The following is a 26,425-nucleotide window of genomic DNA, read 5'->3' as shown; positions in this document are numbered from 1 at the left end:
GTGAATCTTAATCACATTTCTCTGCCAGTATGGTCAAAGGGCTTGAGAAAGAGCTGCTGTTCCATTGTTTTGGCCTTGCTACAGGCCTCTATTATACCATTTTCAATGAGTTTTCATTCAGAAGGGCTGGTAGCACATGGCCAAAAGCAGTGGGTCTCTTACTGCACTCTCATTAGTTAATTTTTGTTCTTGGTCTCTTAGTTCTCTCCCCAAATGAACTGAGGCTTTACTGCTAAATCATAATATAAAAAAAAAAACCCAAAATTGAACCCGGTGAATTATACTGATGGTTGTTTTGTCCCAGTCTACCTACCCGTGATGGAGCTTTCAGACTTCCTGGGAAGCTGGCTTCTGACTCACCCTTTCTTATTGTAACGTGAGGTGAGAGCCCCGTGCTTTGCAGCTTGCAGCCTGCCATGCATTGTGACGGTGAAGGTTGACAATTCCCGGTGGCAATTCCTGTTGAAAACTGGGTAAGGTGTTGGAGCCAGAGGCTGCGTCCAGGTGTGTCACTAAGGCCTTAGAGTTTGTGAAGCAAGAGCACCCCAGCAGAAGGTGATGCATCTCCTCCCCAGTGCTTCGGGGTTTCGTTTGTACATGGACCCAGTTCCTCCTCCTTACGGTGACTGGAGATCCTGCAGCACACCCTGCCCCTTCCTGCCCACACGTCGTCACGTGTAAAGACAGCCTTTTGGTGGGCATTGCCAGCCCCCATCATCAGTGACCACCGATTTACCAAATCAAACAATCTAAGTCCTCGTCTTGGAGGGCCTGTTATTTAATTACTTTTTCTCAGGAGTTCAGATTTGATAGCAGACTTGTTTGCCTGAGACAGCGGGGATAGTCATCTCCTTGTCCGATGGGATTCCCATGTGAGTGGAGGAGCATCGGCCTTCAGGCTGGAGGGGAATGAGAAGTTGCTTGACACAGGTGTCAGGCTGCTGAAGGGTCTTTACGGACTGGGAAAACGGTCTGTAAGAAAGATGGGATGCGGTTCAGGAAGGACAAGCGCAAAGTTCAGTGCTGGGAAATAATTGGCTGCGCCGGTTTGGGATGGAGAACGACTGACAAAGCAGTTACTCTGCCAGGAAGCATCTGGGCAGTGTGGCGAAATTGCTTAAATCTACGGTGTTATGTTGTTGAGAAAACAAAGACAATCATCTTGGATTATAGCAGAAGTGTTGCGTGTTGGGCAGATGTAGTAATCTAACCTAACTACAGAGCATGAGTAAAGCCTCAGGCGATACACCACCTTCACGTGAGGCACTGCACTTCCAAAAAGGTGCCAGTTATCTGTGGAAGGTTGAGAAGAAAGCAATGCAAATGTAGAAAACTCTATAAGTAGGGGAATACTTAAGAAACCTTAGTTGTTTAATCTAGAGAAGTCCATGGAAAACATGTCAATAGTTTTCAAGTATGAAGATGAGACACAAGGAGGACAGGAGAGCATGTTCTCCAGGTCCCTGCTGGATACAAAAGGACATAGTTGGCTGCATTTGTGGCAGGGGGACTCAGGGTAGGTGCTGGGAAAAATTTAGTGTGCTGGTGAGGTACTGGATTAGATTCTCTAGGAAAGGTGTATGATCCTCATCACTGAGGACTTTGAAGGACGGGTGACACTGTAACCCTCAGGAGTGGGTCAGCACAGTTAGCCTGCTCTGGGAAGGGAAATGTGCCGGTGACCTCCTGAGAACCATTCCAGCCCCATCTCTGTGATTTCTTAGTAGTATCGCCGTGAATTTCTCAGGTAAAAAGACAGCAGATATACCAAACCTGACATTCAGAATGGAGTCGCAATCTGATAAATAGATATAAATACATGAATCCCCAAGGTGAGCGGATTACATAAATTGACAGATTCCCTAAATCATTACACCTACTGTTTTGGATGATTTTGATTAAAACCCTGCAGGATCCTGCTTTTATGATCTGTCACACTGAGTACAGTTATACCAAAAAAATACTCAGGGTTTGCTGCTGGTATTGACTGCTGTGTTCATGCTTGGTCAGTGATTACCCTCCTCGTGATGGGTATTTTAATCCCCTCTGTGCATTGATCAGTGCAATTTAGAACTTTTCACCTGGAAAGTTTGCCGACCACATGTTGTAATCTTGGCTGCTCCCATCTTTCAGATTTTTATGAGTCCTTGGGAAAAATTTTTGCTTAGCTAATGCATATTTGAAAAGCTGCTGAAACTGGAAAACTTCAGTGCCAGATACTGTACAGAGTCATGCTTAATCTACCCAAGACATAATGAGCAGAGAAAATTGGAAAGTGGTAGAAGGATTACAATCTTCCTACAGTATTTTAACAGCAGAATTTCAACGTACCCTTTCTGTTTGTTGATAAATTTGCCTTCAACCTATGGATGCTATTAAGACCTAAAAATATTTTCCAGTCAGTCTTTCCCAGCTTTGTGCAGAATATAAGTAATAGCTCAAATAAAACCGAGATCAGGAGATTTAAGTTGTTCCTTTAAATCTCTGCACCGGGAGGCACAGCAGCTGGCTCGTAGCCCTGACTCCAAGGACCTTTTTGTCATAATCTCTGTTTCAGTGTTTCCTTATGCCTGAATAACAGTGCCTCCCTCTAGCATGGGAATGGGGCTTAAGTAATTACATCTTAAATGTTTGTAATCAAATTGCGTTATCTATCGTAGCCAGATATGAAATGAAAAAAAAAAAAAAAGGCAGCCCATGTTGGACTCTGATTAAAGATCAAGTAAGTAGCTTTTGTGCGAAGCTGAGGTCTGTAACCAGAAAGCGTTAAAGCAGTTTGATAGTTAGTGCCATGGAAAGTTGGGAAAGGAGTTTGGGCACCAATCAGTCATCTGCGCACGCAGAGAGAGGGGCAGGCGGGCAGCACTGGGGTCCCTGAGCACCCCAGGGAAGGTGTATGAGGTGGCGTGCAAGCGGTGCAAGTTCTGTGCTCATCTGCCCAGGGCAATGAGGGTGGTTGTGGCTCCCTCCATGCAGAGCTCGGATGAATGAGGGCCTGTGCATAGGTTTCCAAAGAGTACAGCCATTCCAGAGCAGGTTTCAAATGCTAAGTTGGGGGTAAGGAGTGGCTTCAACATACGAAAAGTCAGATGATAGTGGCTTTCTACTGGGCAGAGCTGCATGGCTGCTGAGGCATTTGTATCGTGGCCTCTTCTGAGATAAATCTCAAATGAGCAGCTGAACACTTGCTTTGAATGTCAGTGCTGGTTTCGCTGTCCTTTTTGAAGAGGCCATTAGATTTTGCTGTTGCAGTAAATGGTTGAAACTCTTTTCATGGAATTAGAATGAGGAGCAGGTCCCAGTGAGTCTCACCCAGCACCAGCACTTCACGTTGGACCGCACCCATCTTGCTATCACACGTTTGCAAAGAATAATGCTAGAAAGGTCCCCAAAGCAGAGAGAGACAACAGAGAAATTAGAGAAGATTAGCAGTGTCTCCCTGGCTCTCTGGAGCATGCCAAGAGTTGCATTTGACAGCCGCTGCCTGCTATCTACGCGCTGTGCAAGCAGACTTGATCGTGGCCAACCTTCTCCTGCCCTCTTGCGGCCCTGGCTGCTGCAGGGAAGCATGCTCGGGCTGCTGCGCGCTCACAGACATCTCCGAAACCTCCACAGAGCCCAGTAACCTTCAGGGACCGCGGCTGAATATTACCAGAGCCGGCCCTGGGGGGCCTTTTCAGCTCTGGGGTGCAGCGTGCACCGCGCACACGCGCAGCCTCCGCCGCGGCTGAGCGACGGGAGGCGAGGGGAAGCCTTCTGTCATGTTTCTAAGACTATTTTTTGCCTTTTAAGATATTTTTGTCGTCTTTAGGATAAAATATCTTTTATGTAGATGAAACAGCTCACGTGAATGCAACTTTATTAAAGCTTGGGAATCCTTTGACCTGTAGCCAAATACCTCAGTACTGACAGCTGATAGGATAAATACTATCCAATGTTCTCCTGCTTATTTGTCTAGCTCATGTTTAACTGCATGATTTTCCAAAGCACAATCTGGAGTTGTATGATAGAAAAGGATTTTTAAGTCGTGAGACTGAATTTTTAATAATGAGGGGATAATGCGAATGAGAAGGCAGGCAAGAAACAATGTTCATGTTGGATGTGTCCACATACTTTAATTTGTAAAGTACATCTCCGTTCTATCCATATGCTGAAAACCCTACAAAGCCAGTGTTACGGATAAAGCATGAAAACGTAGGGGAACGGGGGGTGGATTTGAAGGGAAATAAAACATTGGAACCATCTGTCTGTCACATATTTAGTATCACAAGTATTAGAAAATAATTTTTAGTACAGCTGATGAGCACTGTATAAAAGAGAAGGGATGACCCTGGGAGAAGCTGGGATAGTTTTATTTTTAATGACAAACTTGATGTGATTTTCCAGGCTGCTTTCCTGCAGTTGTCTGTAGCCCCCGCCCCGCTACCCCTGGTAGAGGAAGGCAGCGTGAGAGCAGCGGCCCAGCCTACACCTGAGTGACTGGATGGGGCCAGGCAGCAGCAGCAGAAGTCACTGGAGATTTCAGTTCCTGATCTCCTGCCTTAATTACCAAGATGCAGCTTGTCCTCCAAGTTTGCACCTCCTCACACCAAATCAAAGTGAATAAAAGTTTTTGGGCTATTTGCTTGCCGCTGACTCCCCGACTGCAAAATCTGCCCAGGGTACAGGTAGAATCATAGAATCATTTAGGTTGGAAAGGAACTTTAAGATCATCGAGTCCAACTGCTAACCTAGCACTGCCAAGTCCACCACTAAACCATGTCCCTAAGCGCCACTTCTACCTCTAGGGATGGTGACTCCACCACTTCCCTGCACAGACGGGTCCAATGCTTGATAACCCTTTCGGTGAAGACATTTTTCCTAATATCCAGTCTAAACCTCCCCTGGCGCAACTTGAGGCCATTTCCTCTTGTCCTATTACTTGTTACTTGGGAAAAGAGACCGACCCCCACCTCTCTACAACCTCCTTTCAGGTAGGTGTAGAGAGCCATAAGGTCTCCCCTCAGCCTCCTTTTCTCCAGGCTAAACAACCCCAGTTCCCTCGGCCGCTCCTCATCAGACTTGTGCTCTAGACCCTTCACCAGCTTCGTTGCCCTTCTCTGGACACGCTCCAGCACCTCAATGTCCCTCTTGTAGTGGGGGGCCCAAAACTGAACACAGTATTCGAGGTGCGGCCTCACCAGTGCTGAGTACAGGGGACGATCACTGCCCTACTCCTCCTGGCCACACTATTTCTGATACAAAAGGCCCCAAGTATCAAAGCTGAGCAGGGCGTTAACACAGCCATTCTGGAGGCAAAAAAAGCATTTGGAGAGGGTGGTGGTGCCTCTCTGGAAGAGGCTTTCCTGCCCAGACACAGGGCAGGGCAGCTCTGCCCGGGACACTCTGCCCCTTGCCTCCTAGGACTTCCCAGGACCATAAAATCAAGGCAGATGCTCAAAATCCAAAGGACGTTACCACGAACCTGAGCATGAACAAATCTTGCAAACCTTCTAGCGGGGCATGAAAGAGGGACACATCTGTTCAGCACAATGCACATCCCAAATGTCAGCATGGACTGCCAGGGAACTGGGGAAAATTTCAGATGCCCTATGGTTAGTGTTTCAATAACTGAAAAGCTAAAGTTGTGCCTTTTCTTTCCCTTCTGCTTTGTTTTTCCTATTAAAACATCTCTGTTTGATGGCATATTTCTACAGTGTCAGCTAACAGGCAACTATTCTTCCAGCTGCAAAACAATAATTTGAGGGTAAATTCAGTGGATGATTAGTATAATCTAATGTTTTATGCTTCAGCACAAGTATTCTACTACCATGCTACATATGTACTTTATAGTCTCATATGAAGGATATTGTTTGCCTATAGAAAGAGAAACAGAACACACAAGACAGAAATAAGCTTTTCAGAAGAATTTCCATGGTTTCATTTTGTGACTCCCTCGGAGGGTTAGTGCCTGGCTCTCAAAGAGTGATGAACTCCTCTGGATTGTTATTTTCATCTGAATCAGTCTCATGTCCCTGAGCAAATTCTGTATTCACTGTCCACACTTCTGCAGGAAAAAAAACCCAAAAGGACAGTCTTAAAGAAGAATTAAATATTGTGAGGTGTTGATTTTCTTGCTCAGAAATACTCCCTGCAATTAGTGTTTGCCCAGATGAACAAACCTTTCCTGGTCATGGGAGATCAGCTGTTGATGCCAGGCGAAAAAAGTTAATAATTGCAGCAAAATGTGAGAGACTTTCAGATTACAAATAGCTGCAGCGTTTTGTGTTTTGCAGGTTCCTTATGGGAAGAGTATGCACAAGACAGTACTTTGGCATCTGCCTGTTTTACAGAACTTCTTACTCTATCTGACAGCATTTATTGTTGAATTTGTCTGCAGATATTTAAGCTTTACGGCAGCTGCAGCCTGACAGTGAAAGGCGGATTCAGCTGCCTCATCTGAGCGAGCCCTTGTATCTGTGCACCAAACCTCATCACCACAGACCAGTTGGTGATTTCTCTCGGTTCCTCATCCAAACGGTTTTTTTCTACAATTTGTTAGGAATTTAGGGCCCTCTGGGACATCCCCATCATCACCTGCCTGTCCGGCTGCTTCAGTACTCCCTGCTTTGGACCTTCACTGTTTTGCGAGTCACTAGGAGTCACTTCAGGCTCAAATACAGAGGAGATGCAAGTTCTCGTGCTCCCAGCCATGTGCATTTAGGAACATACGGAGCAGAGCTGTGCTCAGGTGGGGATTTTGGCACAGTGCACTCTGTCAGCGTTAAAATTCCCTGATGTGTTTTCAAATCCAATTGCAGGTTGGTCCATTCTGGCCCAGGAAAAGGCTCACCGCAGTCGGGGGTGGATTTGTCGTTCGCAACCCGTACCGGTACAAGGCAAGGGATTGAAACCCATCTGTTCAGGACGGAGACTAGCCGAGACCTCTCACTGTGGACGAGGAGCGTAGTGCAGGGCTGCCACAATTCTGCAGAGCTCATCACGGAAATCACCACATGTGAGTAACGCCTGCAGCGCCGCGTCTCCACACCTCGTGACACTCGCGGGTAGTTCAAGCTCCTTCTGCTAGAGGTGATTCATTTAAAAAAATGTGCATATTTAGGGTTCTATGTGTTTAAAACATTGTCCCCTTGGTTTCTGAGCCAGTCCCAGCTGGTGTGGTACCTGTGGCCAGTGACACAGTCCCTGTCATTCTGACTTCTGGTCTTGTTTTCGGCATGTTGTTTCAGACACAAGTCTGTAGTCGGCCATATAGGGCTGCGTGTCACGGAGGAGTGATTGCCAGTGGTTTGTCCAGAAACCCACAGAAAAGAGCATTTTTCTGAGATATAGGAGACTCCCGAGAGCCTGGTGGGAGTTTTTCCTGCAGAGGGAGGAGGCAGAGGAGGACCGGCACATTCACAAGCGTGAATTGGTAATTTATTCACCCAGCTCTGCACACTTGTAAAAGTAAAAGAGTAAAAGAAGAGTAAAAAAATACAAACCAGTCCAATAGCCACATTTTGATGGCTAGTCATTTCCCTCCCTGAACATCAAGGTGTCACTTCTCAGCACTTCCGTACATGCAAAATCGACTGGAATAAAAGTAATCGGCTGCAGACGCTCTGGAGTGATGCCCCGTTCGGCCAGGTAGCTGCTGGTCTGGGGTGGCTCTGGGGCTTTGAGGCTGTGCCTTTCTTGTGAGTGCCCCTAGGATTCTTCCCCCACTAGCTCTCCAGTTGACAGGGCTGTTAAAGTTGAACATTATCTCCACGCGTTGCCTAAAAATGTGAGAGCAAGGGCCAAAGCACAAATCCACTCCGCGACAAAGGGCAGCTCCGATGTCGTGAAGCCGTCAGGTACAGCCACGTGCTGCTGAGCACGGGGACGCCTGCCCGTAGGCTGCCAGGCCCCGTGCCTCGTGTGGAGCTCAGGCCGCTTTGCGAGGGCCTCTGACGTGGAAACCGACCAGTGTTCAGCACGAACAACCTTGAGGGCATGGCTGTCTCCTCAGCCCAGTGACGTGGATGCCTTTCTTTCCAAAAGCAGGAGGAGGGCATCAGCCCCTTCTTTTATCATGGTGCTTTTATCCCAGTGCCAAGGACCCTTCTTGGCAGAACTGTTCACAGGAATGTGGAGGAAGAGAGAATTTGGGATGTGAACACCTAAACTCTTCATTTTTTAATTTGGATCATGGGCTCTGTTTCTGAGTGGAGGGGAAGATGCAGACTTTCTGCTGCAGTAGCTGTTGTATACAATCATCTGGGCCCTTTTTCAATTACGACGACACTAATGAGGACTCAGGAGTGTCTTCATCTTTGTCAAAATACTTTAGGGAAACCCTTTACAGCTTCTAATTGTCTCGTGCGTTGTGTGCCACGTTTATTGATTTTTGGCTATGTCTGTCAGACGTAAGAAGAAGAGTAGCTGTGACTTTGTCAAGGTTTGGAAGGAGGAAATGCCAGCCTGAGCCTTCTTAAACTTCAGTAGATTGTTTTTGTGTCAGCACGTAGATGTATGCTGCAACATGAAGAATGCAGCGAATAACCGAAAGGACTGACATCAGTACTGCTACTGCCGAGCACAATTTTAGTCCGTGTGTTTATACCGTAAGTAACAAACCTTGCTTGCACCTTGCACAACAGAAAGATTTCTGTTGTTTTTCCAAATCTGCAGGTTTACAGTTAGAGCACGATTAGCCCAGTTTTAGGAAAGGTTAGTTTCTGCAAGATAGTGCTGAGATCGAATGTAAAATGCAGATATCTGCAGCCAAATGGAATTTATTGCTTTTAAGAATGTTACAGACTAAATTTTGTTTCCTTCTTCAGCTTGCACATATAAAAGCCAGGAGTGCCGTTTGACCATCCATTACGAACATGGATTCTCTCTTACAACTGAACCGCAAGATGGTGCCTTCTCTAAGACAATTGCACAATATCCCTACGAAAAACTGAAAATGTCCTCAGATGATGGGATAAGGATGCTTTATTTAGACTTTGGAGGAAAGGATGGAGAAATTGTAAGTACTGCGTTTAGCAAAGGGATGCACGTTACCATCTCTGGTGGTCCGTCAGGCTGTGGGGGTGGAGAAGCACTAATGGAAGTTGGTCTAGGTGATCGTTGTAGGTCCCCTCCAACTGAAATATTCTGTTCTGTTCTGTTCTATTCTTTTCTAATAACAGCTGGCTAGTACCTAGTTCCAGTACCAGTATTCAGATGCCATGCTTTCTAGTACATCATGATGATCTGGCTTTAGAAGGAGATAAACTAAAAAGAGAGAAAAAATGGTAAAACCATGCAAAGAGGGATGAAAGATTTCTTACATTTAAGAACAAATTCTATCTCTAAATAGCCAGATGTTAGAATTTTTGTATATATCCATTTCACTTTTTAAACGATTACAGGTGGAAGAACTTAAGAATGAGATTATTATTAATTCCAATATACACATAGGGACTTTATGTTATGACAACAAGCTATGTTTTAGAGATTTTTGAACATCTAGTTGATGAAAAAAATGGAAGACTACAGATGTAGTGCAAACTGTTTTCTTAGGTCTCTAAGTTAGCTGTCACAATGTCTAAAAATAAGGTGCTTATTCCTACAAGCAGTTTAGATACCATAAATTATGCATGTAAACATGGTCTTTCCTGCCACATTTTTTTCAGCAGTTTCTGAGCACATTGGGTGCTTGATTCTTCACATCACCTTTGAAAACATATACTCTGAGAACTGCTTATTGTTAGGCTTTCAGAAGGGAATTTGTTACTAGCTCTCAATAAAGTTGATACATGACTGGTATATCAGGTGTACCAGGCAAATCTGGTTTGTGCTGATGTGAACCTACTGTTGAACCTGCTGGCCCCACTGACAAGTCTGTCATGCTTAGCAAGCATGTGGTGAGATCATCTGAACCATGACTATGGAAAAAAAAAGTCTTAGTTCAGTCTCACTGCCGGCTGTGTGAACAGAGGAGCAACCGTGCAGCATCAGCTGAAGGTGCAGTATCCTGGCTTCAGCTGTGACCAACAGCAGATGCACTGGGTATCGGACATAGCAGTCCCACCACCATCCCTGGTCAGAAACAGAGCCTGAAAGTATGGAGGGGTTGAACCTCTTGGAAAACTGCTTGCAGCATCTGACTCAGTTTTCTGCTGCTTAGCCAGGTGGATGCAAGCCCAGAGGCAGCAGGATCTCATCTGCTCTCAAGATGCTTATTACTTACTTTTAGTAATGTAAATATTTGCAGCTGTATGCAAAGGAAAGACAATACATTGTAATAAAGGGTTGTTATTAATAGAAGCCTGGTCAAAATACCAGGCAGCATTTAATCAAGTACTCCATAAATGATTGCTTATTTGAGCTGTAATCTAATCTAATCATTCTCAACTTGATTTCTTTCTGTACTTTCAGCAACTGGACCTTCATTCCTGTCCAAAACCAATTGTGTTCATCATTCATTCCTTCCTGTCAGCAAAGATTACAAGACTTGGCTTGGTGGCATAAGTGGGATACATCTGTTGCTTCAAAGAAAGATGGAGCGACCATGCTAATCTGAAGTACAGTCAACAGCAGCAACCCGTACCAGCTAGCAGCATACACCAGCTTGGGGTTCAGTACTGGGCCTTGGTCATTTCTGCAGTCTTCCAAGACCCAGGTTTCATTTTGATCAGCTAAAGAGGTGGCATGACAAGTAAAACGGTGGATTTCATTGTAAATAATGGGGTTTTAAAATCCCATATGAGACAGTAAAAGTGTGTAGTACCATACGTATAAATGTTTCAGAATCATAAATTGTGCCTATTTCAATGTACTTGTTTATATAGAATAAGTAAAGGGCTAAGCAGACAAGAGTGGATGTTGGTTGTGACGCAAGCTCAAGGTTGTTTGAGTAGCAGTTCTCCAAACAAGATTGTCCCACCACCCAAAAGTAAAATATTTTTTGTGTTCTAACCTGTGCACCACTTACAGAAGATTCTTCTTTTGGAGCACTGTCAGAACCTGTTGCTTGAATACCCAGCAGAGCATGCAAATATGCATCTTCAAGTAGGATGCTCTAAAGCAATACAGCTGTGGTCAGTGACCAGCTGGAAGGTCCCTGCTGAGAGGCACTTTCAAATTAAATGATAAAGACATCTTTTGTACATTCCTAGTGATGGACCCAAAGCAAGACTAGCTATAGTGATGTATTGAGAGCTAGCTGTCAGTGGGGCGTAGATAGGAGCGTCCTTGAGTTACCTGAATCCATGCTGAAGCGTGACCTACGTTTCTGCCAGCACGTTTCCACAGCAGAGTTTTCCAACAGAAAGCCGCGCTGAGCTTCCTGTCCTCCTACCCCAACTGTGTCACCCCCTCAGCTCTGACAAGGCTGGTTTTGTGGGCTTCATAGAAGAAAAAATGGAAAGAGGAAGACTTGATTTTTTTTTGCGTTTTCTAGATTAGATCAGAAAAGTTATTCAAGCAGCTCCACAACAGCGAGGAAATGCACCGGGGCAGGAACACAAGCTGCACTGCCAGAAAAGCCTTAATATGGAAGGAACTGCTCCTACGAGCATGACTTGGCAAGTCCAGATTTATTCCTTGCTGGTGAAACATAAGACATTCACCTATGTACCCATAACTTACTAGTTCCTGTTTTGCACCACAGCTTACTGTTTTAACTCAAAACATTCGAATCGCCGAGTTTTGGCCGTGTTTACGGTTACGTTGGGCACAAAGCGGGCAGCAGGCAGGAACGCTGACTTTCATCATCGAAGATGATACACACAGCTTGCACCTGGAACTACTAAATTGGCTTAAGGTGGTCACATGGGAACAGAAAGAAGCAGGACAGGGATGGCATTTATGTTGCTCAAAGAACCGCTTCATATAGGGGTGGGCTTTTGTTTGCTTTTAGAGTTTTGCCCTTAAATTCACACTTTGAAGGACAGGAACTGTACAGGAAGTACAGGAACTGTACAGGAACTGTACAGGAAGAATCCAAAGTTTGTGGAAGTTCACTTGTCATATTACAACACTTCTTTTATTCTTGAGAAAGCACATAAGTTTCAACTTAGCATCACTTGGCTGGCAAAGAGGAAAATTAAAAGCACAGTTTGGTTCCATGTTGTTTTTAGGCTAAGTCTTGAGCGTTAAGCATAAGTCATGTTGTTTATTCACAGCACAGGAATTAGTTCATGGTGGTTTCCATAGGTATCTTAATCATCGAAACTAATTAAAAAATTAAGATGATGGGCTAAATTCACAAGTACAGAAAATAACCATTGAAGAACAGCTAAATTGCCATTTGGAAGAGCAGCCCCACTCCCAGCACCTCTCACCAGTCAAAAGCAAGCCTGGAAGGGCGTTCACCTAGCTGTGAACTTTGTTCTTACTGTCACGGTACTTGCACTTAAAAATTAATTCCTCGTGTAAATTCACAAGGTAGGAGATAACGTGTTACATAACTTACAGAGAATTTCCAGATGGACATTTCTCATCTAGCGACCACTGCCGTTCACATCACTTTCTGTGGCAGTTACTTGGGTCTCCTTTGGCTTGGAAGCTTCTAGGAGAGCATCTTCTGAGAAGCCAAGAGCAGTCAGTACGCTGGGGGACTGGGTCTTTGACTATGAATTCACATCACGTCGTCACGTAAACTGTTCTGCAAAGTTTTTAAAAAGCGATTCAGGACATTTTTATTGCTGTTCCAAAGTATAACTTAAAAATTTGGATGCAGGCTCTTATAAAAGTTCCAGAGGTTAAAGTGAAAACTTGCATACTGTGGGGTAGGTTAAATATGTACGTAAACTATACTGCACTATATCCTTATTCCTTTAACACTTACAAATCACTGGAATGTTATACCTAACCTGTAGATGTGGTGCTTAGGGACGTGGTTTAGTGGTGGGCTTGGCAGTGCTAGGTTAACGGTTGGACTTGATGATCTTAAAGGTCTTTTCCAACCTAAACAATTCTATGATTCTATGTATGTGCATTGTAAATATTACAAATTCCTATATTAGTACCAACAATTAAATGACACAATATGTAATCTAAGGTGCTCAGTACTATATGAAGTGTAAGTGAATAACTAAACAGTTTGCAAAGAAAATTCATATTATATATATTTATAGAACAAAATAATGATAATTACAGATGCTATTTCTTCATTTTCAGATTTTGGACTGATTCATATTTGGATGGGATAGACAAATGAAATATGGACCTACTCCACATTTATAAGAGTATAGTGAATATTTATATTTTAGAGGAAAAGAATATATTTAATAAAGTCATTTATTGGATTTTTGTGAGGTGAGCTTACTTTGTACCCCAAACAAGCTGTTTGGAAGGCTGTCCTTTGGTTTTGGGCTGGGGAAAAATACATTTTAAACCTTAGTCATTCTGTTAAGAATTCAGTTACTGGAGACAACTATTCATCGTATTGATGGAATGACTTTTAAAAAATCTAAAATAAAAAAAAAGTATTAAGGTACTGTCAATGGTGCATTGGTGCTTTCTATTAAGCAAGCTCGGTATTCCTGTGATAGTGGCACTGTTGATGACAGGCTGAAAGCATTAAGTATGCAGCTTTTTTTTTTGCTGCTGGCATTTAGTGAAAGGCTGCAGGGATGTTCTGGGGCAGGTCGTTCAGACTCACCTGCTGAAGTTACAACGCTTTCTCTGTTGCTTACACTTAACTGGGCAGTTACAGAAGTCATAAAAAAAAAAAAAAAAGAGCAGAAACTTCTGCTCAAGTTTCCACATTCAAGAAGTGACGCCAACATGTGCCTCGCTTACCTTATGAACGGTTATGGAAAAAAAGATGGTTTTTTTTCCCTTCTACTTTAATTCTTAACTTAGCGGCCCAAATAGAAAAGCTAACTGCGGGAATTCAAGCCTGTTCTTTCAGTCTGACCCGAGGTATGGCAGACCAGCCTCACAGAAATCCTAAAATGGGGTATTCTGGAGTTTCACTCTTTTCGCAAAATACCGACTGTACATGGAGCGGTCCGATTAGAAAGTTTGTATGGCAGCTTCACTGTCAGAAAGACTTGGATACATATTGGAACATATATGTTATTGGAAAAATGTGATATAAGGTGTTTGTTAAAACAAAGTAAAAGAAAATAAAGCTGATCTGATTGTGTTCAGGGAAGCATACTGGTGTTTCCTAAGAGTCTTGCTCTTTAAGTGGAAATAGCATCTCTTAAGGTACTTTAAAAATCATAACACAACTCCTTATGCACTACCAAGTAAATTGCTACCATGAACATCATTAGAATAGGTCTTTTCCAAACAACAAAACAAGTGTTTTCTCTCTGAGGAAGGTAAGTATTCCTTCTTCCCACAGGACATGGGAGCACACCCCATTCAGCTCTTCGCGTTCAGAGGCACAGCTGATTTGAAGTAGAGGTTGATCCAATTTCCATCTGCAAGACTTCTCAATGTCCTCTTACCCACGTTTAAAAGTTGACTGGAGCTTCTTTGGTCGGAGCTTAAACAAATGATGTGCTCTGGATTGTTATACTGTCATTGATTTGTAAATTTATCTTATTTTTCATAAGAGTCAAACTGGCAGGTTTATAACTAGCTGTTTACTGGGGCTATTTACTATATATAGAGACTATTACTATAGTATATATTACTCTATATATACACACACTATTACTGTATATACTATTACTGTGAAGTAATTGGGAATTGTATCTAAAATGGACACTTTTGAATTAAGTGGTGACTTTGATTTTAAAGAGCAGATATTAATATCTGCAAATATACTAGCAAAATTTCAAGAAACTCAGCCTGCTTGATATAAGTGAACCCCTAGATTAACCAGGGCAAAAGTTTAGTTTAAAAGCATGAGGGGAAAAACATTAAATATTTAAGTAACAAAGATTACAACCTCTTGTAAACATATCAGCTGCTTTTTCCACATAGGATTAGCTTTTCAGTTTGTTTCCTTCATCAGAATTTCTGTGCTTGTGTAAATAATTAAAGGCATTAGAAAACAAATCCCAAGGGAGAACTGTGAATTTAGAAAAGCATTTGTACCCAAGTTAAGTTCTGTAGTAGCCCAGTGATACTCATCATGCAATTGCTGTAGTATCACCAAGTAATTGCAACCACATCAGTGTTACCCCAATCTTGTATAAGCACATAACATGGCTTACGGGTAAACCATAAATGTATATTGCTGAATATGACTTGTATCCTGACTTGCAAAAACATGAAAGCAAGCCCCCAAAGCATGCATAGGGCAGAGTGGATTTGGGGTTCAGCAGCCACAAACAAGAAAATCATTTGAAGTTCGGAGGCAAAGGGTGATGTGACATTCTGTATCACGGAAGTTACAATGTTAGCTGTGCTGTGGGAACTCAGTGTGGGGTTTTTGAACTACGACAGATGTAAGATAATTTGGTTTAGCACTGTTAGGGTAGACCAGGTCAAATTATTTTGCATGCTTTTTTGTAGGTTAAGAGCATGGACAAGGACAGCTATCACAGCTCAAATGGGGCACAGTGTTATTAAGGCATGATAATAAACTAGCTATCACCCTAAAAAAAACAACGTAACAACCAAGAGCAGATGAGACATAGGCAGCATTGTAGTAGTTCAGCACTGGGAATCATGCAAACAAACAATACGTCAAAATGCTTATGTTTCCCTAACTGCTTTCCTGCTGATTATTTCAGGCCAGCCTTTGAGTCTACAGAATTAATTAAAACAATAACCATTGGGTTCTACTTAAGTAGAAGTAGGGTAGGTAGCATCGAAATCCAGGGCTCACTATGGACACCATAGAGAGGTAAGGGAGGAATGAGAAAATAATAAAACGTAATTTTAAAAAGCACCTTTTTATAGAAGCCCTTCTACAGATACATACAGATAGTTTTTCATCAAGAAAGCCAGTTCAAGAGTATTAATTACTTTCCTGAAAGGGATTTTCTTTGCTCATGGCAGCTAGCCTCGAGTATTTAATGAAATGTCAAGTTTCTGTACTTTTGCTTAGCAACTTACGCATAATTTATTAACTACAAAGTTTTTGTAATTACAAGTATATACCCCCCCCCAGTTGAAATACAACTTTCAACTATTTCAGTTAGTTAAAATACAACGTTCAGTGGCTTGCTTTAATATTTGGACAAAAGTATCAGCATTCAGGCTGAAGATATGAGATTATAACTTACAGCTTTTCTCTCTCTATTTGGAAGTAGAGACTTTCTTTATTCAATATTAGATGTTAAGGAAGATTAATGTCTTGATTAATTTCTTGTTTTCTGCCTTGAATGCAAAGAAACGTAATTAATACATTGGATCAATTTTATGCATGCACTTACTAAATAATTATTTAAATATCTACCTTCATTGCATGTCTATTTCATCAAATCAGTAAAACCTGGATGCTACGGATGTGTGGCATTTTTCAGACAAATGTAATCCCACTCCTAAGTAGCCGTATTTGTCCTGGGCTAAGAGTTCAGGAGAACAACACACATTGGAACAAAGGAACAGAAGAGTTAAATGCAAGATCCTGCTGGATACAAAAAAAACTCCTTTGGGCTTGGCTTTACACAAAATAGAATTAAGCAAAGATTAATGTCACAAAATCAGGGAGACTCTTTAGAGAATGAGTAGATTTTACAGTATTAAGTCTAACCTACACATGGTTTAGTTCTACTACCTTTTCATAATATTAAATGTAATTTATTTTGTATTGCTTCATCCATTTTCCTTCCAGGAGAATATAGCAAACAATAACACTGCATCTCTATCAATTTTAATCGTGTTAGTTTATATGATGAATAGGAAATCCTTACACTGAAAGCTGTAAAATATATTTGTTTTGGTAGGAACTCCTCATCTCAACATAATACTACTTGAATAATTACACCAGTACAAGCCAGATACACGCCTGAGACTTCAGCAGACTGAGGCCGACTTGTATTTTACTGTGCTTGCAACTCAGGTAGAAATTCTTTCCATCACGTTTCGTCATAGTATGCCAGCTCTTTCACAGCTCCCACAATCATCATTACTGCTATTATTTTGATTTTCTCCTCCCCCATGAAAAGAAATCTCAGAACTCTGTTATGAATTGTTTCTAAGGAGCGTTAACAAAGAGTACACATGAAATTGTACCAGAAATTCAGCTTGTAAAACAATGATCTTTTCTTTAATGGAACCTTGCATCAAGTTTCAAAAGACATGCTTTTTTTTTTCCCCCCTTATACTACAAACACAGAGATAATTGTGACTCAAATTCTAATTATGTTTGTTTTCACCTGCAGAATAGGAACTGTTCTTAATTATTCTATAAAATGTCAACGGTCAGTGCTGTAAACAGCTGTTTATACAACAGCAAGTAGTAAGAAATAGAATAGAGGTCTTCACGCAAAAAGTTAAAACAAAGTGCTTTTGTTATTAAAATTAAATCTGGGGGTTTTTTTATTCACATAAAAAGCAAATATACAGGTTGAAAAACATACAAAGCTTTACCAAACCAAGTCAAGCTATATTCCTTTTAACAACGAAACATAATAAATATACATACAAAATAAAACCTTTTTTCATTTTACTTTTTTAAAAGATTAAAACTTTCAGTATAAAATGTTACAAAACATGCTACTCTGCTTGAGAATTGAGTCTATATAATTACACTAACCGAAGTCCTTCTGGTGTGTAGATATGTGTGTGCATGTGTTAGGCAGTATAACGCTTTTCTTACAATCAGAAGTGCTCACTCTCCGCAGTTTCTAGGAAGCCGTGAATAGCATCCATTCAGTACCTCTACTTGCCAGTCTTCTCCAAAACCCATTCAATCACCTGGGAAAATAAATGAGAAAACAAACGATTTACATAACTGCAGGTCTTGAAAGCAACTGAAGAACATCTGGTACACTTCATCAATTCTTTCTTTATCGCTACCTTTGTCACTGCCCGAGTGGTGTTTACTAAACAGGATTTAAAAGTAATCAGTTCAAAAGGAGAAAGAGTTGTTAACAAACTGAGAGGATACAGCCTTACCCAAGAATTGTATTTAATTTTACAGAATGCCTTGTCTTTAGAAAAAGGCATTTTTAGATCCCCTGAATTGAGCTACTTCACCCCACTCTCTCCATGTACTAGCAACAAGGTGCACACACAATGCTAAAGAGCTAGTGTTTCCAGCACAAAAAATTCCTAAAGCTGTAAAAGAAAGGATAATTTGTATACTGCTGTATCTGCCACCATTATTACTGCTGTTTCCCAAAGAGGGTAGCTGTTCAGACCACTAGTCCTGGGCAATTATAATTTTTTATAAGGTAGTTTCAAAGTATTCTCTAATACAGGGAGAGGTGGCCAGCTTAAGAGATCCCCAATTTTAATGCCCCTCTGCCAACAGCAAACATACATAAAACTACCAACTGGCCTCCCCAGACGAAGATGGTAGTGAGAAACTGTATCAGCACAATATCCCAGTTCAACACCAAACATCACAACCCATGTAGTTTTGAAACCTTATGATCTGTAGGAAGCAAGCAATTCACAAGAGAACGCCGTACAGAACACAATAATACTGCTCTCATAGAATAAATTCTGCGGGGATCTAGAAGTTTTCCTTAAGAGGGTGGGTTTTCTTATTTAACTACCCCAGTCCAAATCTCTCCATTTAATTTATGATTTTGAAAACTGTACTGTAAATATGCACAATACTTTTTTTTTTTTTTTTTAAATCATAGAGTCACTTCAGCATGTTTTTCAAAACTTAAATCAGAGTTACTTAATTTCTGGGGGACAGGAGTATTTACTGCTGTCATTTGCTCTATGCTACTGTTCACCTAAGTCCCACCTTACACACAAATAAGCTCATCTGATAATCCCTTGTGCTTACAGTTATTCCCAAGCTTAAAATCACTAATTTTTGTTGCTTCTTTTAAGAAATTTATTTCCTTTTCTAGATCCCTTTATTGCTTCCTAACCTTTGAAAAGAAATGTTATTTCCTTCAACACAAGGAAAGAAGAATTCCCTAATGATCCAGGCTTCTCTCAAATGAAGAAAAAACTCATCTCTCCTTTTTTTTTCCCGGTGATGTAGAAATATTTATTGCCTTCATTTCCATTTCTCACTGTGGCACATCATATTGGCAGCTATAAGTAGAATACCAATTAAAACCTGAATATATGCAACTTTAAATTTTACCATGGGTCTACTGATTGAAAGTTTTTTTTAGATCAGAGAGTGAAACGAGACCCACAGCCATAGGAATGCATCTCTTCATCTCTTAAAGCTGTGGACTAAAGCATCCTACAGCCAAGCTGCCACAGCTACATTTAGCCTGGGCTAATTACAGGAACGAATAAACAAATGGTCTTACCTGTTTAGCATTGTTATTTGCTGTTTTCTTCATTTCATCAAGAAGTCCTCTAGAAGTTTTAAGATCCTAAATATGAAACACAAAGCCACAGAAATTAGCAAACTCACATGGTCACTCTAATTTGGATTATAAGAGCCCTAATATAACCAGGGGGGTATTACCCTTTTATCACCTTGTTCAGAACCACAGAAGAATTAATTGACTTGTTTGGGTTTTTTTTTTTAAAAGTAATAATCTAAATCTATTCTAACAGGTTGCAGCTTTCCCTACAGCAGTCCAAATCTAGTACTCAAGTGTACGATTGAGTCACATTGTTCCTAACCTTACACACACTTCCGGAAATGTATTTTTTTTTTTCTTAAATGATATTCTAACAGTCTTGATTGAAATCTTAATTCTATATAAACATGGAAATCAACTGTGCACTTAGATTGCAATACAGAGTTCTGGCAAGGAACAGCAAAGAGGACACGGAGAAAGAAAATCAGTGCAAGAAAGGGAAAAACTTAGAATGGCTTGTCTGTTTTGCAGTCCAATTAGCCCAACCTAATCTATTCTCTTAAACAAAGAAAACACATAACTTTGCTTAAAGAGAAAGGAAAACTAAGAAAATTAATTTACTACTTCTCTCCAAAGGAAAATGATACCTATGGTACGATGCTTCTGAAGCATGCAGCACAGAAAAGGATTCAAAGGGCTCCTACAGACTTGGGGCTGCAAGACAGTTCAGGAGAACAAAATCCTGCTACACCTCTCTCTAGATCAGCTTTCTGAAGGACAGGATCACTGCAGTACTCTTCCTTTTGCTCTTCTACTTGGAATGGAACCACGAACCCATCTGATCTGCCCTACTCACTCATCCCTACATGCAGCTCTTTCTGATTTTGGAACAGAAGATCTTCCTTCAGGGCATATTTCAGGGAGATTTTGGGAGTGCTTACAGAATGACTGTGCAACTGTGTTCTAATTATTTAAGAAGTTGGTGCTCATCAGCAAGATGTTCTAATTGTCTGTGTAAGCATTCAGCCCTCTTCAATTGCAACTTCATTTAGCTTAAATCACCTTTACTGAAGTTGACTAAACTGAGTTAGTTCACAAATAGTGGTAGGCTAAATGCATGCAAGTGAACAGGAACAGCAGCTCAGCTTGTGAGCAATAGCTTTTAAACACCCTGTGCTGTAATTTAACTCGATTTTGTGCCTAGACTAAGTAACATGGGCTCAAGCATTGACTCACAAAGTCTCCTAGGTATTGTGGAAAGAATTCTCATCTCCTCCTAAAAATGAGGTTGATGCAATTCTACACGGTGCTGCCAAGTCAGTATGTGTTAGACAGTTGTGCACATTTACAACGCATTTACAAGGACTTCTGTGAGCATGCCAGGGAACTAGAACTTCTGTGTCAGTTGTGTAAGCTACCTATTGAGCCTATAGCCTTAGAACAAGGGATAAGCTGAGCTGTCACAGCGACAGCTGGGAGATAGTTACAACAGCTAAGGAAGCAATATAGTATAAGCATGACCTTACCTAATAGACCACTGCTTTAACATGTTATCTCACATAAAAGACTACTGCTTTATAAATTTAAAAACCAATAAACAACTACCAAAATATACTGTAAAACTAGGTTCTGCATTTGACAAGTCCAAAGGTATTATCGACACAATCTACACACTACTAACACACCACTAGGAAATATCAGCTTAATCAAGTCTGAATATCCCACAGTCAATCTCAAGTTTTATTCAGGAATGGATTCACTTAACTAAGAACAAACAACTGTAAGAGCATGTCTTCTAGTTACCTGTAAGTAGAACTTTGATATCTCAAATAGACGCTGGCTGCATGATGCAAAGCACTTGTGATCCTCTGCAATTCCATGTTTTTGAAGAGTCTTAGCAACCACCTCCTTCAGCATCTTGGAAATAATAGAAACACGCTCAAAAGTTCATCCCAATTATTGGCATGAAAAATTGTCCAAGGGAAGAAGAAAAAAAAAAAAAAAGAACACCTGATTGTTTTTGACCTTGTCTCTGTCTTAATCCATTGGCCAAATGCTGTCAACCCACCGATCAAATTTGGGTAGAGTTATTTAACAATCTATTTCCATTTCCTTCATCTCAAAAATTAAGGAAATGCTTACACGTCAAAGCAATGTAAAGGATGAGTGAATATTTACATGGGGCTTGGAAGACAGAAAGAAATCGATAATGGCTTGGGTTTTCTCTTCTCCAAAATACTATATATATATAAAAATAACTTTTCTTTATATTGATATTCCCTTGTTTGACACATCCATAATAAAAAAATAATTTAAAAGATCAGACACTACAGTTAGATTAGAAAATTTACTCTGGCATTCTTTATATCAGAGACATTTAAACTTTACCATAGGTCTGAATGAGTCACACCAATTTTCGCTTATTTGGGTCATCCCAACTTGCCTTTGACAGTACAACACCTACATTCATGCAGTGTCCTCTCTAGCGCCCTGGGATTAATTTCAAATTAGTATCACCAAGCCAGAAACAGTTTTGTGTACTGTATTTTAAAAGTGGCATTCCTAATATATACAGCTATTAATTAACATTTAAATACTTTGGTGCAGTAACGTTTATCTCAATTAATGGAATTGTACAACTATCAGAATATCTTTTTATTCTCAGAATAAAAGCCATTGTTCTTCCACAATGGCTTTGACGCTTCCAGCACAGATATTTCTTTGGTGCCTTTAGGCTTTATATTAATTTTCTACATTTCATAACTTCTATTCATTGATATCCATTCCCACCTTTTTTATTCCAAGTTGTTATCTCTCTCAGCCTTAATTCCCTGGGCATGATGTAATAATCTTTACATACTATTTCACTCCTTGCTTCTGCAGCACTCTCCTCAGTGCCTTCAAGATTCACTTACAGAAGTGAACAGAATGAAATTTAGTAGTAACAAATAGAGATGAAGACAGTTCACTTTGAGTTAAAAAACTTTAAAAAAATCAAGTCACATGGAAAGAAGTTAAGCAGGTGCTTTTTCACTCAGCAAACAACATAGACCTTTACCCTTGTATGTTTCTGGGACCTCGATTCCTTAGCTGGCTTTGAAGTCTCGGATTCGGTTGCACTTATTTGACTTGCTGAGCCAACCTTAGTGGTTACTTTGTGGGGTTGACCAGGCTGTTTCAATGGCATCGAAGCTAAAGAAACTGATCTTTCCGAGCGCTTCCTTGTTACAGCAACTGTATGGTGACTCCCACTACTTCCGCTTGCCTGAGAGAGGAGGGAATCGGTACTCTCAGATTTGGTTAGCCTGGAAAGAAAGAAAAAAGAACTTTTAAATTTTGTACTGACTCTTTTGGTGCCTTTGTTTCTGCTATAGAGGCTGCTGCTAAGAGTATTAAGTACTGTACGTTGCTGCAAATGGCACCTGAAAACAAGCAGACAGGATTCTATTATTTAACATTTTTTTGTATTAGAACACTTTACTGACCGATTTGGTCTCTGATACGTAGACCCACTGCACCTCTGATTAAAAAAGTCTAGAAATGAACTGAAGAAACAACGTAACTAGGAAGAGAAACTCTTTGGAAGAAGGGGTAGTTTTGCATAAGGACATTTCATCTAGATAGCTAGGAAGAGCAGAGTTTGCTGGCCTTCAGTCTCAGGATAAGACGAAACTTCTTGAAACTATCTAATTTCTTTTGGCCCTACAGGAATGTCACAATTCATCTTTATCTATGGGAAGCTGGGTGTTAAAATTCTACTGGAACATTGTAATGCTTGATCCTTCAACTGTAAGAGCGTTAGTAATTCTGAAACTCCAGTTTATGAAGTGCTAAGTACAAGTGCATCTTCTTTTCTAACTATTCAGTAAGCTGCAAAAGATATGGATATTCCTAAACCCATACCTCTGTTAAAGGCTTACTGTGATTAGATCGCAAAGGGTATCAAACTGGAAAGAAGGAAGAAGTGAAGTATTACAGTAAAAAGTGAATTCAGAAGTAGTGTTACATAGCAGTTATCTTTTACTGATACAAAGAGTTTGCATCTTCAGAGTGAGGACAAGGTACAAAGGGAAGTCTTAAAAACCAGACTCCCAGAAAAGACTTTACTAAACAAGGCTGACAATAAGTTTGAATTTTTATGGGTCATCTTATACTAGCAGTCCTTTGGATTAGGAATTCAATTATTCTGTTTGTACAATGCTTGTCTTTCTAACCTTTAGTTGTTTATTTGTACTGCAACAGCACTGACAGTTTCGGTCCTAGATGAGGCTGTCTGTCATCTTTTTCAAAGACACTTGAGACTTTGCAAGATACAACCCCAAATCTCTTAAATAAAAGGTGCCTGTGCTGCATGGTTTTGATTAATCTGATGCTATCAACAAGAGGTCACACTTGAGAAAAAAAAATGAACCTACAGAAGAGGATTTAAACAACTAGAACATTTGTCTAGATAGCTTCACTAAAAACATTTTGAGATGAAAGAAAAGATGCATTTCACAAAAGACTACTGAAATATTTCATGCTAAAGATTTATTTTATTCAGTGCATTACCTTTTCTTGGGATAAAAGCAATCCAAGTCTTTTGATCTGCGTTTTAGCCTTGATGCCTCTGTTTTGAATTCGCTTTGTAAAGACTCTCCATCAGGGACACTTCCAGGCTCTGACAAGACCGCAGGAGATGGGAGAGGGCTCAAGACAACTGGCACAGGGCAGCACTCTTTGGTGCAAGTAGTCTGAGTTTCATAGCGAATAAGACGAGTTTGAAGTTCAGCATATCCCACATCTCTCTCTAAGGCTCTTCTGTTATCTAGGCAATATCTAAAATTGAAATTGGTGAGAATCTTTGAGAAAAAGTCTCTGCTTTATTAATCAGAAAAAAAACCAGAACAACTTCCTTTTGACTATCATATAATCTCCAAAACTTTTTTTTGTTTGGACTGGTGTATTGTTCTGAAAGATACCTTAAAACAGCCCAGTAAATTAACACATGCCTGATGGATTTAGCTATATTTAAGTCTATCTCCAATGAAGAAGCTGAATCATATACTATTTGTAAGTCTTTACCCTCTGGTCTTACAAATAAGATTTCCATGGACATTAGAAGAATTTTTTCCTTGAACAGTAAGTGATGAATTAGGATGCTGACAGTGATTTTTTGCTCTTTATAGTCAACTCTGTGTTACATTTGCATCATCAGTCTCTTTATATCAGATTTTACTGTTTTTCATATTCAGTCTGTACTTAACAGATGTTACCCCTGTTAACATGCTAACCAGTGTGAAACTCCAATAAAACAGCAATGGGGATAGCTCTGAACCCAAATACATGATGAACCCAGCACATCATAATGGATACAGTGTCTTCAGATCTCAGACCTTGCAAGCATCCACCAAAACTTTGAGACCCAGAAAATATCAGGTTATTATATATAAAATGATACACTCTAATATGATAACATGATCATACAATATGCCTCCATTTCTTCCTAGGAGAATGCAACTTTCCTAGTAAAAAAAACCCAAGCAAACCAAACAAAGAAAAACAACCCAAGATTTCTTCAGTGCATATGCCATAAGAGAATCACCTAAGAAATGCCTGAAGAAAACATCCTGAAGTACAATATACGTAATTTGCAAGTTATGAGTACTTCAGGAATCCCAAAATGCAATGATACTGACATAATTTTAGGAAGAGTCAGATTGTGCCAAAAACTAGGTTGCTGTGAGATCGTATTAATTGAGTGTAAGTCTGAGGAAGACAGGGCATGGTAAGTGTTTTAAATGCTATTTAGTACAGATTCTTAGCTAACTGCAGTCTTTGGAAATGCAGCCTTTGCCTTTGTCCAAGATAATCACTGCTATGAGAGATTCACATTTTTTAAATTGCTAAAAATACAAAAGTGTCACTGAACAAGCACAAGCTTCCCAGCTTCCTATTGATTACAACGAATAAGTGGTTTAATCAACCAAATCAATAGAAGAAACTGTATTAAATACGGTGGAGCTGAAAGAGAACAAATGAACAGTGCTAACTCAGTGAAACATACTCATGAGATTACAATAATACAAAATGCATCTTAACTAACTTTTCTTGTGTGTAAATGATTTCCAAGATTCCTTGCAAGAGACCAATGTTTCATCGCCCAGTAACTTACATTACATCTACTGCAGGGAAAGACAACAGTATTATCCAATATTATCCCATCCTTTTCTTAACAAGCATTCTGAACAACGTGAGCTATCTCTCAGCCCACCCTCCAAACTACTTAGCAATGTTTCCTACTCTTAGGAACTCTAGACATATTCTTTACTTTCATCTCTTAACACGGAGTCACATTAAATTGCTACATCTGATTTTTCCACTTTCTTCAGAGTATTTTCATATTCAGGGGGAAATTCGCTTTTCTAATAACAGACCAGCGAATCCATTTCTACAGCTCAGTAAGACTTTCCACTAGAAATAAATTCATTATCTGATAAGAGTAAGTTCTCTTAACTTACAAATTTCAAGGTATTTAATTTTCCTTATTTATATTCTCAGTTTCCTGAGTAATCACATCCCCTACAAAGATAAAAATGTTTTTATCTTTAGAAGTTAAATTGCCATTTTACTTACCCTGCTTTAACTGCAGTTACTTTCTCTTTGCAACACAGGATTCAAGTGTTTGGCACAGGTTCATTACACCAGAAATTCAATTTAATCGTAACTGTTACTCCTGGTTTTGTTGACAAGATTTTACTTCCAAATATAAATACGGCAGCTGTGCAGATGGAAACTGCAATCACAACTGCATGGTACAAAACACATCTGCTCCAAAAGACCGTATGATACTCTTGCTACAATATATTCTGGTTGTACAGCTGTAGGTTTCTCCCTTTCACACTAGCTTCTACCATCTCACTGTACTGCTTCCCTCCTTTATTGCTAGCACATTCCCCTTGTAACATTCATATGCCAGGGTCTCCCTCCTCTCCACAATATCCGGGCCTCCCTGTGGTCTCTACCTGTCATATTTTGCTATGAGAAGAGGCAGCACAAACTGTGCTGTGCGTACTTTGAATCCCCATGCGCGCTCCCTGCTGAGGTCAGGCAGGTCAGCAAGCTAC

The 26,425-nt window shown here is 40.5% G+C and overlaps 3 protein-coding genes across 3 annotated transcripts in view; 1 reads left to right on the top strand and 2 right to left on the bottom strand.

The window, feature by feature from the left end:
• Positions 1–11,933, top strand: part of SNTB1 (syntrophin beta 1) — a 115,589-nt gene extending 103,656 nt beyond the window's left edge. The window contains exons 5-7 of the mRNA XM_075495204.1: positions 6,801–6,997; positions 8,808–8,998; positions 10,393–11,933. Of these exons, the coding sequence (XP_075351319.1) occupies positions 6,801–6,997; positions 8,808–8,998; positions 10,393–10,485 (481 nt within the window). The 3' untranslated portion in view covers positions 10,486–11,933. The remainder of the gene's footprint in view (positions 1–6,800; positions 6,998–8,807; positions 8,999–10,392) is intronic.
• COL14A1 (collagen type XIV alpha 1 chain) overlaps positions 1–26,425 on the bottom strand; it is a 253,923-nt gene that overhangs the window by 37,482 nt on the left and 190,016 nt on the right. The gene's annotated exons all lie outside the window — the stretch shown is intronic.
• MTBP (MDM2 binding protein) overlaps positions 17,137–26,425 on the bottom strand; it is a 30,695-nt gene continuing 21,406 nt past the window's right edge. The window contains exons 18-22 of the mRNA XM_075495195.1: positions 23,871–24,137; positions 22,378–22,624; positions 21,123–21,236; positions 19,320–19,385; positions 17,137–17,787 (exon numbers count right to left, since the gene is read on the bottom strand). Of these exons, the coding sequence (XP_075351310.1) occupies positions 17,752–17,787; positions 19,320–19,385; positions 21,123–21,236; positions 22,378–22,624; positions 23,871–24,137 (730 nt within the window). The 3' untranslated portion in view covers positions 17,137–17,751. The remainder of the gene's footprint in view (positions 17,788–19,319; positions 19,386–21,122; positions 21,237–22,377; positions 22,625–23,870; positions 24,138–26,425) is intronic.

This window comes from Mycteria americana, chromosome 2, assembly GCF_035582795.1.
Source record: "Mycteria americana isolate JAX WOST 10 ecotype Jacksonville Zoo and Gardens chromosome 2, USCA_MyAme_1.0, whole genome shotgun sequence".
NCBI lineage: Eukaryota > Metazoa > Chordata > Aves > Ciconiiformes > Ciconiidae > Mycteria > Mycteria americana.
The sequence above is the reverse complement of the archived record's forward strand: the minus strand, read 5'-3'. Positions and strand labels throughout refer to the sequence as shown.